Source organism: Aquila chrysaetos, chromosome 2 (assembly GCF_900496995.4).
Source record: "Aquila chrysaetos chrysaetos chromosome 2, bAquChr1.4, whole genome shotgun sequence".
In the NCBI taxonomy this organism is placed as follows: Eukaryota; Metazoa; Chordata; class Aves; order Accipitriformes; family Accipitridae; genus Aquila; species Aquila chrysaetos.
The window spans coordinates 25,329,121-25,347,932 of record NC_044005.1 but is presented as its reverse complement, the minus strand read 5'-3'; the positions used below and the strand labels follow the sequence as shown (position 1 = coordinate 25,347,932).

At 43.3% G+C, this 18,812-nt stretch overlaps 1 protein-coding gene across 40 annotated transcripts in view; it reads left to right on the top strand.

Moving 5' to 3' along the window:
* NRXN3 (neurexin 3) overlaps positions 1-18,812 on the top strand; it is a 1,038,943-nt gene that overhangs the window by 70,816 nt on the left and 949,315 nt on the right. For 34 of the 40 annotated variants that reach the window (XM_030007356.2, XM_030007364.2, XM_030007348.2 and 31 more), the window contains one exon: positions 14,427-14,444. The exons of the other annotated variants lie outside the window; for them this stretch is intronic. In XM_030007356.2, coding sequence (XP_029863216.1) covers positions 14,427-14,444 — 18 coding nt within the window. The remainder of the gene's footprint in view (positions 1-14,426; positions 14,445-18,812) is intronic. 40 annotated transcript variants of the gene reach the window in all.

Below are 18,812 nucleotides of genomic sequence, written 5' to 3'. Positions count from 1 at the left end.
TTTCTATTACTTCCCCATGTATGCTGCCTAATATCCAGGATTAAGTGGTATAAGGATGTGATTTTCCTGATCACCTTTTGCCAAATGACAGTGTCTGGGTTGTCATACCTGTCTAGATGTCCAGCTGGCCCCCACCCTTCTTCCATCTTACGTGGATGTATACCAGAATGACCTACAGATAATGTTCCTAGTTGAGTGGCTGCTGTGCATGACAGATGGGAGGTGAGCGGCTGAATATGACTACCAGTTTGCTTCTTACAGGTTCGGAAGATGTTCATACAAGCCAGCAAGTTCTCATCCAGGATGAGTTACTTCTCACAGCATGAGTTTTAAATAGGAGCTGCTTAAAGCTATCTGAACCTGTGCAAGCCCCTGGTAAAAAGATGGCTCCTACATGCTGTTCTTGCAACATGCTGGATTAATATTCAGTTCTTGGGGTTCACCTTGCAGTAATATCAGCCTATCACATACTATGCAGTTACATCCAATCATGTATTCTGTTTTAAATTCAGTATTACCAGTATTAGTAATCCTTCAGGATCTACCTTATACTGACTTTTTTTCATTAGACTTAACTTCTACCTGAAGCCTCAATGTCTGCTTTCTAAAGTTTGCTTTGAAGCAGCATTAGGCTGTACTATATTTGCATGTTTCTTCTTGTGGATGTCCCCTAATACAAAGACCCATCTTCAGCTCCTCTTCAGCTGTATCATGCAGCATTCAATTGCAAAAAAAGGGTACTGAAACTCCATAACTGAAACTCCAACTTCATTCCTACCATGTCCTTGAGGTCCTCTGCAAATCATTATCTGTGCTGTTCTTCTCAAACTTGCATTCCTCTGTGGAGGGGAAAGGGCTACGTCTCTTGGACCACCTCCCTGTGTATTTATGGCTATATCCAGCCCATCAAAGGTACACCTTTCTGAACCACTTAGAGGTTATATCCAGCTCTCTTTAAATGAGTGGGCTGTTTTGCATATCCAGGCAGACTTCACCAACTGTTGCGTAGTCTTCCATCCTTGAAGACAGGAAAAACCTGGGTAGTGAAAGTCCTGAGCAATCTGCTCTAGTTTAACCCTGAGGGAGTCACGGGGGGGTCAGAATAGATGGTCTCGAGAGGTCCCTTCAAACCTCAACTACTTTGTGATCCTGTGGTTCTGTGAACTCAGAAGCAGATGTTAGTGCCTGATTTTGCAACACGTTGTGAGGTGGTAATACAGAATAATCAATTTTCTATCTTGTTAAACATACGGCTTTGAAAAGGCAACTAGGTCAGATGCCAGTTCACGAATACCGTCCTTCAGTGTATACTCCTTGATATAGCTGAAATACTTTTCTCCTATAGTCCTGGAAGGCTTTCCAGTCATTTCCAGTGGGATCCACACTGACATATTGTTGAAGAAGAGAGAACAGATATTACACTTTCAGTAATTAGAAGGCATAGAAAAGAAGGTACAGTCCCTCTTCCAAATCCTTCAGCAATAGTGCTTATGACTATCACTGAAATGCAAAGATGAATTGCATCTCTGCTCCCTAATGGTTATTGTTTTGTTTCAGGGCTGTGTCTCCCTAGTGAAGGAAGTTTTTATTAGCTCTTTAAGTATGGGACTGATTACTCACCTGGTAGTGAATGAGGCTCCATAAGATGTAATTGGAATAAGCAGAACAGCTTTCCCTGGTTTGTGCTGCCGTTATGGGTCCTGAATTGTTTGGGGAATAAGAGGGCTGTCATTCTCCATGACCTCATCACAGACATGGAGGTGCAAACACCCTGGGGTAGCCTGATGTATGCTGCTGGTCCTAACACCTTCCTTTTCCATGCTTTTGGTGCACGAACACTTAGAGCTGGATGCTGGCTGGTGAGGAATAACAGTTCCCAGAGGAGAGGTACTTGCTTTTACTCATGCAACAAGCATCTGGTGGAATTTTTCTGCAGAGAGATTGCATTTAGAAATAAGAGACTAAATTGTGTTCTTTCTGTGCTTAAGACCCAGGTGAGGTATCAATTAGTGCTAGTGTATGACTGTGTTTGGCAGTCATCTTGGGGGGGGGGGGGGGGGGGCTTTCTCAGTTTATACAGTGTTCAACATCTTTGTGTACTGTTGGAAGCCAAATATTATGATGGTGGCTTTTCTGGATTCTGACATCAGCCAGGATATGAACTGAGGGCTCCACTCATCTGCTTTCACTTAGGTTGTGGAAGGACTGCTAGATGGGAATAACTTTGAATCTTTATTGACATACAGTGGATTTGAACTGGTGGCTTGGAGGTGAAAAGCTTCATACTGCTCAGCAGTGTCTTTTGTATAACAGATGTGAGAAAATGAACATGGAAGCTATTTATTGCACATGCTCCTTTTCACAGATTTAAGAGAGTAGAAATTGTAAAATGTTTTTTCAATACCAAAAAGATTTACAGCTCTTCTTCCTACACCTTCTCTGGCTGTTTTCTGTTGTTCTGGATATAAGCTTATGTGTATTATGTTAACACATTAATCAAAAGTGTTTTGGACTGTGTATAGAAAAAACAAACCCAAAATTCTTCTGCATGCAAGTGCTGGTAATTTTAGGGGCCTGATCCTAGTCCATTCAATAAAGAGAGACATCTGCTGAATTCAGTGGGTACAAGGTCCTGCCCTGCCCTGTGATTATGCACTTGGATCTGCATCTGCATGGATCCCGCTGCAGGCTGGAGGTCTACATTTAGACATTCACACAAGAAAATTTAGCATTTTGAAAGATGCAGAATGCAGCTGTTTCCCGTCATTATGTTTCACATTTACTTAAGTCAGCAGTTACTCTTTTCCAAGCAGCGCCTTTCAACAATAAACAAGGCAAATGCTTCCAATAGAACCTCTTGATGACTTCTATTTAATTTAAATATATATATTGCAGCAGCAAATACAGCAATAACATGGAATATAAAACCCACTAACACATACTCTAAAAATGATATGTAAGTGTAGGAGGGAGAGCAAAAGAAGACGCATTTCTTCTGATTACTCATGCTGTATTTAGAGTGATTATTGTAAGTTGGAGGAACATGCACTATATATTTTCATGTGTAATAAATAGAGTTCTCACTTTACAGGCACACTGGATCTCCATCCTAATTGGAATTGGAGTGAATGAATCAATAATTAGTTGATACTTACTTATACCAAACCCAGACGCATGCTAAGTGCATTATAGATACCAAGTAAATTTCAAGATGATGGTCTTTATTTTCAAATCAGTAGGCAATTCAGGGAGATGAGCGTTTAGAACAGCAGACTGTGAGTGGTTCCTTGGCCAGAGAGACCTACTAAAGCACAAATCTTAGCACGTGATGGCACCAGGTAGCTAACCAGCCCTGTGGTAGCCTTTTCTGAGGAGTCTTTCCCTTAGAGCTGTTCCGCACTGGGGAGCTGGTGGGTGAGAGAGAGAGCGAGAGACAGCGTGCAGGGATTTTTCTGGAGGCTCAACAGCAAATGGTGTAATAAAATAGATATTTTAATACAATATAATCAAAAGAGGAATGTAGATAGCGAGTAGATCTTGTATCAGTTCAGAGGCTGGGAACCCTGCTTTCACGCAGCATCAGATGGACCTTGGATGGATTTTCCTCCTCCTTCCCATGCTGTAGTGCCTTTTATTTTGTGTAGCAAACAGAATCATATATCTTCTCCTGATGGGTTGTGATGTTATTTCTGCCATAACACCCACCAGCACACAGCAGAGGCTAGCACAGGGCACTCCAGCAGGTTCCCACATGGTGGCTACTCCTGCTAACATACGGGCTGCTCAGGCCCTAAGGTCAAGGCCCAACAGAGCAGACATGGCCTGCTCAAGATCACTAACTCCTTGAATGCAGTGTCTTCTGCAAGGCTTCCAATGCAGAACTGAGTTACAAATTAATCCAATCTGAATCTTGTAATAAACCTAGATTTGATTCTGTATTAGCTATGATCAGTATTGAGAAAGAATGTGCAAATTTTATTTCCCCATTCCCCCTTTTTTTCAGGAAGAGTTGTATAATCTCGGGAATCTTAGGGAGGTACGTAACATTGCGTGAGTTGGATTCAGTGGTGAAATGCTAATAATTCTACTTAGACCTTCCAGCAAAGAGGTACCATGATACTGAAGATACAATACCTGGGCTATTGGGTGGAGCCTGCCAGAGGTCCCTTTTAATGTGGAAAATGCCATCTCCTGATTTCTACGGGACATATGTGTGCCTTGCAGGTGGATGTACTATGCCATTTCTGTATTGGGACACTGTGATGCATCACAAGGAGTGTTGGCATATGGCGCTAGTAATTGCCAGGTGTAACTGGGCAAAGGAGTGTTCGTCGCCCTCCAAGGCTGCACAAGCCGCTCCTTCATTAGAGCTGAGGTGGTGGCCTCTGAGGCCAGTGGTATGGGATGTCCTCCCGGCTCTGGCCTGGCACCCACGTCTGCTGTGAGCAGGGGAGGGCTCAGATAGCACGGAGCTCAACCAGCGGAGCAACATCTGTCTTCCTGCCTCATGTAAGATTAGGTTGGCAGCAGAAGTGGGAATCGGGAGTTTTCTTCTTTGCAGGTTTCCCCCTTGTTCTGCAGCATCTGACCCTTTCCAGAGCAGGCTGGGTAGGAGTAAGCAGTGCTGACAATGAGAGTCAGGCGGGTTTGGAGTAAGGGTCCCCCTTCCTCTCCCTCTGCCCTTGTCTGACTAGGCTAGTGACAGCCTTCTGTGGCTCCAGCCCTGCTTCTTGAGATTGCTCTGAGGGGAATATTAACATCCTGTAATAACTCTGTCAGACTTATTGAGGGATTTGTTTTATTAATTCCAAGACTGGGTACAGCAAATAGATTATAGGTTGGGCCACTTCATAGGCTTAATGAGCCCTTTCTCTGCTTACTTACTTTCCAAATCTCCTTGTGCTAACTTTTTTCTGTTCTTTGTGTTACTATTTATTGAATATCCTCAGTGCTGTATATGTCACAGGGAATATGCCCGAAGTTCTTTCCTGTCCATCATTTTTTGCATGATAGGAGAGGAATAGTGGCAGCACAATTTTGGATTTGGGGGTAGTAAATGCCTTTGGTAGCTCCCATGATGATGTTCTGAGAACACGACAAAGCTGAAAATACTCAGCATGCGTGCAGGTTCTTGCTCAACAGGAGAGGTATTCTCTGTGGCATGTGGTGGGTAGTACCCTGGTTTCCAGTCTCTGTGTCAGTCTTGCAGGTGATGCAGACAAAGGTGAAATACCACTCGCCTGATTTCAGTACTTTGAGCAGATAGCAGAGTGCCTGCAATGGAACTAGTTTTTAGCTTCTTGGGTCCTATGGCTAGTTCACTTTAGCGTAAGCCACAAGACTGCTCAAAAATAGTTAATTTTTGTGGTGGTCAGCACGGGAAAGTCCACTGTTGTGCATCATCATCACCAAGCTCCTTGTTGTCTTTATGTCCTGATAACCTTCTAGCATTATTGCCTTTGCTGGATCTGAGAGATCTGAGAAGAAGTAGCTATGTTGGTGAATCCAGGGAAGGCATTCCTGGTGGGGAGGGTATTTCATTTAGGGGGATCCATCCAGTTGCGATCCCTTCCTGATGCCTAAATCAATTAAAATAGGAAGGCCATTGGAGAGAAACCATCTCCTGTATCCCTAAGATCTGTTGTGTGAGTCACCTCCAGCTTACAAGAACATCTCTTGCTATGATATGATGCAGCCACTGAAGTGTCACATTGGTTGATTTAGTTCTTGTTAAAGTCAAGAGAAAATTGGGCTTGTAATGGGAAGCTAGTTTCAACTGTAATTAGAACATGAGGAAGCAACTGTCCATGGGAATGTAACTCTCTTGCAAGTAGCTTTTGAAAGGCTTTGCAAAGCATGAGGCTCTCTCATCTTGAAGGGAAAACTGAATTAGGATAGGAGTTTCCAGCTGTAAATGTTTGCATGGAAGCAGGTACAGAGATACCTAGGTAATCTTACAGAATTGTGAAAAAACAGGCAGAAGGATAAGCAATGTACACTTTTAGAAGGTCAAAGGTTCTTGTTTCATCTGAGCTGGGAGGGCAAGAGAAATCATCTTCCTCTTTTTACCGCTGAAGATGACCTATGAAAACACAAAAACAACTTTCTATGTAACTCTGCCACTGCTCAAAATATATGAATGGCTTATAAATAGTGGTCCCAAATATTGTAGCTAAAGGCAGGAAAGTTATTTAGTCCCCTTTTTTTCTGTGAGTGGCCACTTAGGTGGAAAAAGCTTTGGCACTTCTAGTGTGTAACATGATGAACCATATGGCGGCTTTTGCCGTTTGCATGAAACGTTGAATGACAAATCATAGTGTTTGTGGAGGAGACTGTGTACTGTATGTGTGTAACTTGGGAACGCACTATCAGAGTGTCCTAGTTTTTCTATGATATGCTTTGTTTGTTCTCTGGTATCTATTCCTCCTTCACAGGAGCTATAGCTTGTTCTTGGCCCAAGTGTTGCAAGTGAATTCTAGGGCAGATGAGTGCTCTTTATAGGGCTGCGTGTGTGATACTGCTAATCAGAGAAGAGGGGGTCTGGATCTGCACCAGGCCCTGGTGAGGAACAAGGATCTCCAGAGAGGTAGAGTGCTCTTAGGCTGATTTGTTCAAACACAGTCTGTATTTCTTATTCATAAACTTGTCAGCCTGTGTTTCTGACAAGAATAATAGCTTTGTTCTCATTGGATTTTTGGCCAGATTGTGTAGTACTGTATGCCCTAGGGGAGGGACAGGCTTCAGATGGGTTTAGACCTGTGCTAAAATATACTAGTTACACAAATGGCCCAATACAAGTAGCTCAAGGATAAAATTCAAAACTGGTCCTGCTGTAGATAACTTAGATATCTTTTCACTGTAGGCACAGGATGGCTGCCATATGCAGAGGGTCTTGATGGACCAGCACTCTTCAGTTTAGAAAAGAAGTGGCTAAAGCAGGACGTAAGGTAGATAGTTATAATTAAGAGTGCTGTGGTGATGCTGAATAAAGAATGTTTATTCATAGTATTTTATGAAGCAACAGGTAGGGGATGCCCAGTGTGATGTATTCAGCTGCAGGTTTTAAATGAACAAACAAAAATACTGTTTCACACTGCATCAATTCTAGTTCCAGAAGAGACCAGAGAAATTTAAGGAGGGAAAAGTCCATCAAGGACTGTTAAACATTTTGGTCATGATGCAACCTCCACCAGTCTGTCATTGCTGGAAGCTGTTAATAAGGGTACTATGAATTTTCTCATTTCTTTTGACTCTTCCCTGAGTACCTGTGCTTGGCTGCTGTCAGGGGCTCAGCCTTAGTGTCTGCCCTGCTCCATTACCGAAGCTCTTAGCTTGTGATGCCTGGCAGCTGTTACTGACGGGATTGTCTGGGGAGAGTGCGTTTTGAATTAGAATAATAAAATCGTAGAAAATGGGATTGGAAAAGGTCTCAAGGGCCAACTAGTCTTTCCAAGACAAAATCAGGTGTATCTGAAAAATTAATGGGAAATACTTGTCTAGTCTTTCCTTAATAGTCTCTGAGGCTGGTGGCTAACTCCCAGTAGCCAAGCTATTCTAGAGCCTCACTACTCTGTTGCTACCAAATTTTTCTAACATTAAACCAAAACTTCCCTTTCTGCATCATAAGTTTCTTCTCATTCTATCCATGGTGAATACAGAAGGCACTTTGTTTTTTTCTGCTTGCACCTGCCCTTCAGAAGTGATACAGTTATATATCTTTGTGTGCTCCACAAGACTGTGAACACAACTGGCTGAGTGGAGATGTACAGAGGTGCTATGCATAACAGCAGGGAGCAAATCCTCTATTTCCTCCAGCACCCAGGCACCTAGGATGAAATAGAAAGAAGCTTCATCTTGGAGTGCTCAGGCAATGTATCTAGGCGGTTTAAGTGAAGATCAACAGATTGTTTGGAGGGCACCAAGTAATTAAATTCCAGTTGGATTTTTGCTAGTAGTAGGCTACAGAACTGTTGACTTTTTCCCCAGCAATGTAGCCAGGGCCCCAAGGAATGTACATGAGCATATTTGTTGGGATGTGTGGGAGAGGATGGTACTTTCACTGAAAGCCGTGAAATCAGCAAGCAGCTTTATCTAAGAATAGTAATGATACAGAGTTAATTAGAGGGATTATTACGAATTCATTTCTTTAAGATTTTTTGTTGTTTTTTTTTTTTACTCTTACTGGAGCTAAGTAACTCTGTGCATTAGTTTCTGAAAGCAGCAGGCATACTTAATCCATCTATACCATGTTGATATGAAAGTACTTCTCTAAATGGTCAGGCAATTGTAGTGAAACCATAGTGGCTTGCAAATGTGTCCCCAGCTAGCTATAGTGCACACTCTGCCTGAGTGTCTTCGTTGCCTGAGAGGAGAAAACTTGGTCCCTTGTGGTAAAGGGTCTGTTCTCTTTAGTAGATATAGGATCCACTCAAACTTCATACGCTTTAGAAGGTGACATACTCAGGCACGTGTCAGTCAACCTCACATTTGATGCTGTGGAGAGGGCAGGCTGCCCACGACATTAATGCAGACAGTATGGAGAAGAGCATTGGAGACATCAAATCACTGTTAATCATTCAGATAAGATTTGAAATCAAATCCCTTCAACTCATTTAAATCAGGAGTGCTTTAAAATCACATGGCACTTTTAGTAGAATCAGCCAAGTTTCATTCTGCCTCTTTAAGTAGTTCTTGTTGTTCTAACTCTGACATGCTAAACTGCTGTATGGCATTCCTATAAGCTGTTAAACATCTGTCTCTTTCACTTCAGAGCTGGCTGCATTTCAGTATTGGATGAATGATTCCTATATTCACAGCTAGTAAGTGCTTTGGGATCCCAAGAATTAGCTGTGCAAAGGCACAGTACCACAAATGTCTGCAATTCTATGCAACGTATCAAGTGAGTACTATTCCTGAGAGACTGAAGCCTAAGAGATCCCATAGGACAAAGGACACAGAGAAATGTAATTGATTGTAATGAACTTGTTTGTGTATGTGTCACCACTTGTCTCTACTGAATAAAATCAGAAGTGTTGAACACTCCATTAACACAAATTACAGGGTCCTATTCTTCTGGAGTGAGACAATAAGGCCTACACCTGCTAGTACTGTGAAGTTCTTCATGATCCCAGTGTGCAGCTCAGTGACAGACATCATAGGCTCAAGTGGTCATGGATTTGTTTCAGTGTCCTGAACATTTAGCAAATTAAATAGAATTTACTTCTGTGGCAATTCCATTGGAATCAGTGGAAGGGTACTGGGGATGGAGCCTACTACCAGAGTAAGACAAAAGATGTTGAGTAAATATGAGGGATGAAATCATGACACTATCACAGTAACTGTCAAGTCTTTTAGGAATTTAATGGAGCCAAGATTTTAAGCTGGTTAACCATAAATACAACAATCTTCAAAGTGCCCATCTCCTGTCTGAGCATGGGCACTACAGGGATGTTGTGCTAATGCTTGGAATTGATCTCATTACAGAGCCTGTCTTTACCCAAGCAAATTGTTGTTAGAAGCTGTTTATACAATGTAAATGCTATTTCTTTTTATGTCGCTGTAACCCTCCCAGGTGGCTTTGAACCACTGTGTCCTGAAGAGAAAGACAAGGAATCTGTACAGTTTTGCAGCAACACCAGTCCCTGACAGCTTGGCATGGGAGGTGAAGTAGGACCATATGTTTACTTTTACCTTAAGAGACCAGGTTAGGATGGAATGAGACCACTTGCCAAATCAGCACCTGGAATTAACACTTTGTTTGATAAAGTATCAAATTAGTGAAGACTTTGCTCATTGCAATTTGAGGGGTTTCCAGCTCAGCCAAAATGCAGCTCTTCATTGTATTGTTAAAATGTTGCATCAGAGCTCAGTTAAGAGGAAATCACCCGGTTCTGAGTCACCAGCATCTCTTACTACCACACCACAGGAGTCCAGGCTGGCTCATCATGTATCTTTTGAATCATTTCACAGGCTGTCATAAGTGCATCAATCTATGGTCTCTGAACTGTTTTCATATGTATTAGTTAGTCAAAGTAAGTGACTGAGAGTTCCCAACCAGTCATGCTTCTGCCAGTGAAATTGTACCTATATCCATTTTCTGTATTTGCAGCATGATGAGAGCCAAATCTGCTTTTGAAAAGCTTTTTTTAGGTGTTGGTAACTGAATGAGCTTCAGCATAAGGTCATTTTCCTGTCTAAAGGCAGGATCTCCTCTTATTTGGGAGTGGGTCTCCAATGACAAAAAGATGCCTCTAAGTGTTTAACTTTTGCCCTCCTCCTCTCCCTGGTTTCTGCCTGCTCCCCAGTCATTTCCACACAGTGGCATTCAGGGAGAGGGTAACTAGAGAGCCCTGGAGGAGGATGCCAGAGAGCTTGAGGGACTCGTAGCACAAGAGAGTGCCATTCACTTCAAGGTGCTTATTTCCACTTAGCCTAGGATGCTTCTGCCCAACAGCTGGTTTGGGATGTGTGAATTCAGTCAGTGGGTCTCAGTTTAGCTGGCAGAAGATGGGTGTCCACAGCCCATCAAAGCAGGGTACAAGATTGAATGGACCATGGAGATGGGAATCGAAAGCAGGTCTCTTCAGGTCAAGGTGTTGTGTACTGGTAGGGCTGGTGTGCATAGAAAGTCTGTGCTGTCCTTGTCTTCCAGTTGGAGAGAGAAGTGTACTCTCATCACACCTTCCCTTATTGCTAAACTTTTGTTAAAAATGTTAGAGTTAAAAATACCTCAGATGTTTCCTCTACAGGCATGGGAATGACCTGAGCTATAATAATGTTTGCTTTGTTCCTCCTGCTCCCCTTCATCCTTCTCCTTCCCCTTCCACCCCACCCAGATGGCTGGGGCTGCACCAGGCAAAGGCAGCAGCCCTGCTGATCCCTCTTTCAACCCAGCTATTAACATCAAAGAACGAAAGCAAACAGCACCGGCTTGCGGCTCAGCCCTTTACAAAGGAGCAATAAATGGACTCTTGTGTATAGGATAAAGCAAACTCTGCCTTGTCTTTTGTTAAGAGGCAGACCTTTCTGTGTCTGAAGTGCTCTGAGCTGGAGAAAGTGGAGAAACCTCCATCTGCATGGCAGTAAGTCGCATGGTCACCAGGCTTTTTGTTAGCCATGGGTTCTGCACACTCCCTGTTTAATCGGGGAATGCTGTACCTCCTCAGTCCCTGTGGCAGGTAGGAGGTCCCTGTGGGGGAGGAAGGTAGTGCTGCTGGAAGGGAGAGTAGGAACATGTTTTAAACAGTCCTTTTGAAGACAAACCAGAAAAACATGAAGAGAATTTGAGAGAACGTCTCAGATGATAGGGACTGAAGGAGAGTCAACTCAGCTCCCCAAATCTGGTCACTCTGCCTGCTTGCCATCTCTATCTTCAACCTTTCTTGAGGCATTAGATTTCTTATAATTGTGGAGCCACCAGCCATAAGGTACTGCATCAGAGGTTTCTTATTAAGGGTCCCCTTTGTCAATATGTGTAACCACAGTTTTAATTGTGCACCACAGTGGAGTGGCACACCACACTGCAGAGGTGTTTCAGGGTTTCCCATGAGGACTTGCATGGCAGTTTCAATTGTGTGCCACAGTGGTATTTATTGTAGGGTCTTTTGTGAGGACTGACTGGCTATATGCCATTTTTGTCTTCACAAAGAAAACAGTGCTTTCTCATGTGTGTTTTAAAATAAAAAACAAGTACTTTCACCACTTGAAAATCAGCATTTGCTAGCAGATACCACATGGGGGGGTGTCTGCAGTACAAGAAAATCCCGTTGTATTTAGTATGGGAAGTAACACTAATCACCTGGGCTGCCGCATAGGTAAATACTGCAAAAGTGTCAGAGAGATGCAAACAGTGACTTCTCTGATGCAACTAATGTATACAAAAATTGTGTTGGGTGGAGTCTTTCCAAAAAAGATACAGCAAAAAGAAAGCTAAGAGTAAAACCAGCGAGCATTGAGGATGCCTGCTCTTAGGGACATTGGACAGAAAAAATACGGATAAAAGGAAATCCCCTTGCTGTCTGCCCTTTCTTACTTGCCATTGAGAAACTACATTTTAGAGAAGCTTGTGTAGCTCTTAACACTTCATTGTTCCCCTTTTTAACAGCTTCATGACCTGTTTAATTCATGCACAGTTAAATAAGTATTATTTCAAGCAGTGTATCAGTTACAGCCCACTGCCTCTTCTCTCATTTGCTTAATGTGTTTATCCCTTGCTCACCCTTGGTTAGCTCTTTCCTTTGCCCTTTCTGTCTGCTGATCCTTTTTATTCCCTAAACATCCCACAGGTTTTCTCCTGGAGCACAGACACTGTGGTGAGGGTGCATGCTGTTCCTGGGCGCCCGAGGTAGCTGGGGCTGCAGCTGCACCTGCTCCTTTGTCAGGCATGCAGGGAGGCTGACAGAACAACATGGGTCTAGAGCTTTGTACCTGCTTAGCATAGGCTTTGGGGCAGCTGCTGGATTATCAGAAACGTTTGCAGTACCTTATGGTACTCCCTTCTTCCCCTTCTGAAACGTATGATCATCTCTGCCACTGATTTTCCCAAGCAACATCTCAAGTCCTAGCTATGGACTTGTAAATTCTTTGGCATAGTGCTCACGTTCTACAGTGGTGTTTAAGGGTCTGCTCCTTCCTTCTGCCCCTGCTCTCACCTCCTTTTGCCTTCCATCCTCAGTGCATGCATCACTGCCTGACAATTGTTTTCTTTTTCTACCTAAAAATAATTAGTTTCAGGCAAACTTTCAGTGCTAAGTGTCTTTCCAGGCTTGCATGCCAAGACTCCAGTTCTTAGATACAATTATGTGTTAAAACAGGAAAGGCAACAAATAACACTCATCAGATCTGACATGTATGTTTAGTAGAAGCTACAGAAATTAAATGAGTTGATGCAACAGTCCCTCCCCTCTTTGTGCATTGTTTTATTTGGGTTATTACCTCCTTAGGGAAGGATGGCTTGATATATGTGTGATGTACCACAGGGACTTTTCCTCAAATTATTCTGGAGCCATTACAAAGTGATAAACAAAAAGCAACAGAAGGTGATAAAAAAAAACCAACGTGCACAGGAATCACTCACCACTGAAATGCAAGTGTCTTCAGAAGACAAGTGGCACCAGTTTCACAGCAACACAGCTGGTTTGGACAGGAAGGGGGAATACTGATGGAAATTGGAGGGGATATTTGGGGAAGGAGAATGCATTCTTAGACCTTGGTGTGTAGTGAAAGCACCCAGCATGTCATGCTCCTAGACTTGTGGCAGAAGTGGGCCAGGACCTGTAGTAGTCCAAATCGTTAATGTATTGCTTTGAAGTCTTACTGGAAAGATGATACCTGCAGCAGCATAACTTCTGGGCAAGGTGCAAGCCTTCAGGGAAGAATGCTACATAGGGACCTGGCCCCACTGTTTCCTCAAGCAAGTTCTTTTTTTTATTTTGGAGGGCTGCCTTGGAAGGAAAATACTGATCTAGTCTAATCCCGTGAGATTTCAGGGGTTCCTCCCTCATGGTGTTACAATATGTGTAGCTATTCAGAGCAAGACTAAACTTGGGATGCTAAAAAAATTGAGAGGCATTTTTTTAAAGCACATTCTCTGGGATTGGTGGGCTCTGCCCAAAACAGGCACTACATTCACAGATATGCCTTTTCTGTGATTGATACTATCAGTTACATAGTCTTGCTCCTCTCTTTTTTAGAGGACTAATTTATTCTGGGATTTATGTGATTGATTCTGAAAAGTGGTCTTATGTCGCAAAGAGAAAAAAATACTGACTGACATTTGGTCTGAATTCAGCATCTTGTGGAAAGACAACATGTGGGACATGCAAGCCTCTGGCACTTCTCCCCCACTCCTGCTGCTGTCTGCAATGAAGGATGTTGTTTTGGGAATGATGGGCAGGAGGAATGAAAAGGAATGGGCTCTCTTCTAGACTTGGTACTATGTTGAGTGTCTTGCACCTGGTCATAAATTCACATGGCCCCTCACAAAAGGGGAGCAGGTTCTTTTCTTTTATCTGAAAACTTGCTTGAATTTATGTGCAATAGAAGCCTACTGCAGGCAGGTTGTTTTTTGTTTCTTTCTTCTGCATTTGTGTGTGAAAAACAGTAGAATATTTTAACCAATATTCTTACAGGAACTGGCGTGGCTTGGTTCTATCTGATTCCAGGAACTCTCTCTCCGGACAGATATGATGGTGGATTTACTTTTACATGCACAGTGGAGAGGGAGCCAGTGCCTCCTCCCTTGCATGGCTGGGTGCTTGGCTGCAGATGGGTGGCCTTCAAACAAACCTAATTACTTCTGGTTTTGCATGAAATTGATTTCCATGCAAGGATACTGAGTTGCTGTGTGCATCTCTAATGGCTTTTTTATCTTCTCTCTCTCTCTTTTCCTTTTCTCCCTTCTGCTTGCCATGAAAACACCTCGACAGATGTCAATCATATTCCAGGTAAGTGTTGCTTTTGCTGAGCTGAAAGGCTGTTCTTTAAGGAGTGGTGGCGGGCAGTCACCAGCGGCAGAAATTTCATCCTGCTTCCTGAGAGTGTACAGAACAAGCCTTCATACTGGACATCACAGGGTCTGGATTGCAAAGTCTTTGTTAAAAGGAGGGCTTTGTAGTAGCAAAGGTCGCAAACTTCTCTTTTCAGAGATTGCATTGTGTTGGTCAGTTAAAGGGATGTTTTCTGAATGAAAATTACATTGAACATTGCATTATATACAGTTTATTTCTGATATATAGGTGTGTAGTCTGGCATACAAATCTAGTTTGGTCATTTTCCTTCTTCTGCTGCAGTCTACTCCATTTGCTAGTCTCACTGATTACCTGTTGAGTTTCATTTCCACTAACAAAGGATTGTTTTGTTGTTGGTTTATTTTAGGTTTTAAAAACCAGTGAGTGTCCTTCTGTCCGAATGTGAATGTGTGATCCTATTTAGGTATCAAAACTTTAATTCCTGACAGGGCACAAGTGATTAATTTAAAAGGAAGAAAGAATGTGTGCTTTATGTGCTTGTTTATTTGGGGACTTCTTCCCCAAGGAAGTATTTTACCACGGAGAACTCCAAACCTCCCTTCCCAGATTGCTCCCTCATTGCCGGAAGGATCTGAGTCCCCCAACTTCAGCTACAAGGGTTAATCGAACTAGACCACCTTACGCTGTAGTCCACATCCTATTGCAACTGAAGCTTAAGAAACTAATTTTTACCTCACGCTCAGGCAGCTCCTCCTGGTTTATCATTGTGTGAAATTAAAGTGAGAGCCCAGGGAAGCAGCTGGCATTGCCCTGGCTGGAGTGGGATGATGGGAACATCAAGACTCTTTTCCTACTCAACGTTCTGCATAATTCTTGCTAAACCTGACCTGGACCTGGAATGAGTTCTCAGTTCAATTTGCTTCTTTTCTACACTTGGATAATCAGATTTTGTGAAACACTTTGGAGGGGCGCAGTGAGGGCCAGCCGCTTGGGTAATTTCCCTGCATATTTAGCCTTTTGGCTTCTCTCGTCAGCCCCCTTTTTGTTCTGCTGAGGTCCCCTGCATTCTGTGTGCATCTCAGCTGGCAACGATGGAGATGGAAGTGGCCAAATGGCAAATGTTGTCTGGCATGCCTTGGAAAGAAAGGCTCTGTCAACCATAACATTGAATCTTTTCAGTGACCCATGGGGCTGAACATGTACCTTCTCTGCCCCAGTCTGAGGTGTTCAGGAACTCCTGTCTCTTCTCATCTTGGCAGGATCTGACAGGACATGCACCAAGGGCTCGGGGTCACAAGTCTCTCCACCACGTCCTGAAGCTGTTGGTGTCTGTGGCAGAGGAGGATGGTTGAATTGGGAATGCCTGGCCTTGCTATGCTCTACCAGTAGGACTCATGATATTATGCCATAAATGAGTGTTGCCTCTAACAATATCAGGGCCATCTCCAAGGCCTGCACAGTGTGCAGGGGATGACAGCATGACTAGTAGGGGCCCAAGGTGGCACAACCAGTACAGGACCATGCTGCTGTTACTGTGGGCACCCTGGAGTGGTTCATCCTTCTGCTCTCTGAATGGGCTCTTCTGCCCCACTGCCCTCCTATTCTCATAATTTATATGCTTGGATGTGCATTTTTTGTTCTTCCATCGCTCATACACATGTGGTCTTGTTCTCAGGACCTCTGTGTGCTTTCTCACATGGATTTCTACTCACATGTGAATATTCTTTTCCATGTGCTCTCACACTCATCTGTATGTTTTCAGTCTGACAATTACCCACACCTCATTATTGGACTCTGTAACTGTTTACTCCTACGCAGTCTAATCCCTCTGCTCAGCTCCCTCCCCTGGGGAGGACACTGGCATTGCTGCGTGACTGGGCAGCAACGTGGACCACCAGGAGGGTTTGGGTGAGCGCTTCCCTTCTGCCCAGCTGGGCAGAGGCTTTTTTCCTATTTGGCCATCCAGCTATCTGTATTGTGAGGACAGAGCCCCAGGCCCCTGTCAAAATGGTTACTTTAACCATCCACTGTTTGCAAGACAAATTAGGGATTTTATGAGCTAGTGGTAACTGTTTTCCCACAGGTAGCAGAAGGGCTGTAAAGAGCCCCTTGATTAACTGATTAATTTTTATTGTTGAACAGACTGGTTAGAACTAATTCCCCAGTAAGAGAAGGTAGCTGTGAATGGGCTGGGGCTGGCAGCAGTGGGGACCACAGGGCTCTGCTGGGTGCAGTTCCTGCAAGGTGCAAAGAAGTTGGTCTTGTTCAAAGTAACCAGAAATGTGTAGTATGAACCTTCCCTGGCTGCAAGGTCTCTGCTTGTGAGGAAGGGGTACTCTGGCAACAGGGGCTGGTGTGCTATACTCCTTTTAAGAGCCAACTGAAGATCCTGTCTGGCTTATTACACAAATGAAAGGAGTTTGTCAGATGTCAGCCCAGCTGCCCTGCAAATGTTATGTCCCCGGTCACAAAATAACACCACCACATTGTAAGCAGCAAAGTCAAGCATTTAGAGCAGGACCCTGGAGCTGGGACTGTTGCTATCTGTACTCAGCTGGATCACTGACTCGCTGTGTCATGCAGAGGAGAAATAACTTACCTTTCAGTACTTCAGTACTCACCTCACCTTCACAACGTGCTTAGAGATCTTGGGCTGAACATTATGGAGGTTAAGAGCCTTATTACAGAGGTTAAGTGCCTTGGCTGGGGAGTGGTGTGCAACACAGACCAGAATGGATGCCTCCGTCACCTCTGCACAATATCTGCCCTTTTCTTTGCACCTTCTACTCTTTGCCAGTGGTCTAGGTTCGGAAAGACAAACTGTTGGGAAAAGACCAGTAGATCAAGGAGCAAGTGATATTCTTCTGTCTCACTTAGGTGTTTTTTTTTAGTGGAAGAATATATGCAAGAGAAAGAACTAAATATGGGTCCTTGATATTATGGTGACTGGTAGTGATACCTGGGGGGTGTTGAAGTTTAAATAGTGCTTTTCCTATTCATGCCACGCTTATCCCCTTTGTGGGAGAGATCTTCAGATGTTCATGGGGAGGAGGTTAAGAGATGAACTTCTAGGCATTTTGCTGTTATGATTTTACTGCTGACTAGAGTTTGCACGTAACTGAATGGACACAACCCAGTAGAAATGACCTAGTTAGTTGGGGCCCTGAGGAAAAATTAGTCCTTGTTTGCCTGAACAACTCCTTCATAAGGATCCAGAGATCCTGGAAGGCACAAGCATACTAGCTCTTTTTTGATCGGTGTTTAATCTTTCAAATTCCATCTTTTAATGCTTCTTTGCCTTCTTCATCTCAGTGCTGCTGTTTTAGTCTGTCTCCCTAACTCCATGTCATAGGGTCATTTAAGCAGTACCTGTATGCTGGCTTCTGCTTCCTTGAAGCTGAACTCTGCTTTTTGGGCATGAAAATGTGTGAATTGTGTTTCAGCCCATTTGAAGTTTCCTATTTGCAGAAGTTTTTAGGTCAGAGTAAGAATCCACCCATGCCGTATCTTCAGTGCCACTCTCACAGGTGTTTGAAACCAGTTTATACAGGCTTATGTTCTTCTTCATAGGTGCCACTGTTGTTTTCATTCTTGAATACCCTTTGCACAGGCACTGCCCCCCAAATCTGATCTGAAATGTGAATGTTTTTCAGCTCCATGCACACCCATTTGCAACAATGTGGCAGTAGTGATCACTGTGGTCAGAGCAAGAATTCATCTAGCCCAGAAGCATCTCTTTACAAAAGCAGATGCTTTGGAAGAAGTTTAAGAAACTACATTAGGATTGGTCTTGTCCTGATATACCTTTGTGGTTTCTGGTAGTCACTGTTTTTAAGGACTTTCTGACCTGATATTGCATCCAGATCGTGGTGTTGTACAGTCATTGATGGACATATTTTCTCTGGACGTGTCCAGCTTTTGTTTTCTTAATCCACTTATATTTTTTAACTCCACAGTATCCTGTGATAATAAGTCCCATCGTTCAATCATTCAAATGTGGAAAGTACGTTCTTTCACTTGTTTTTACACCTGTTCCTTGAGAATTTCATTGAGTGACTCCTACTTGTGTTCCGACAAATAGGGGAAAAAAAAATTCCCTGTTCACCTGCTCTGTATTATTTGGGATTTTACCTCTTTCATATATATTGTCAGAGACGTCTTTTTCAAGCTGAAGAATTCTATTCTGTGCCTAACAGTTCTTTTCCCAACTGTGCACCTACTTGATCAGGTGCTCTGATTTGTAGTGATACACATCTTCTTATGGGTCAGTCAGAAAGTGCATTCACCCTCAAGTCTTGCTACTTGTACATGTTCTCCTGTGTGCATGGCCATCTTTGTGAACAC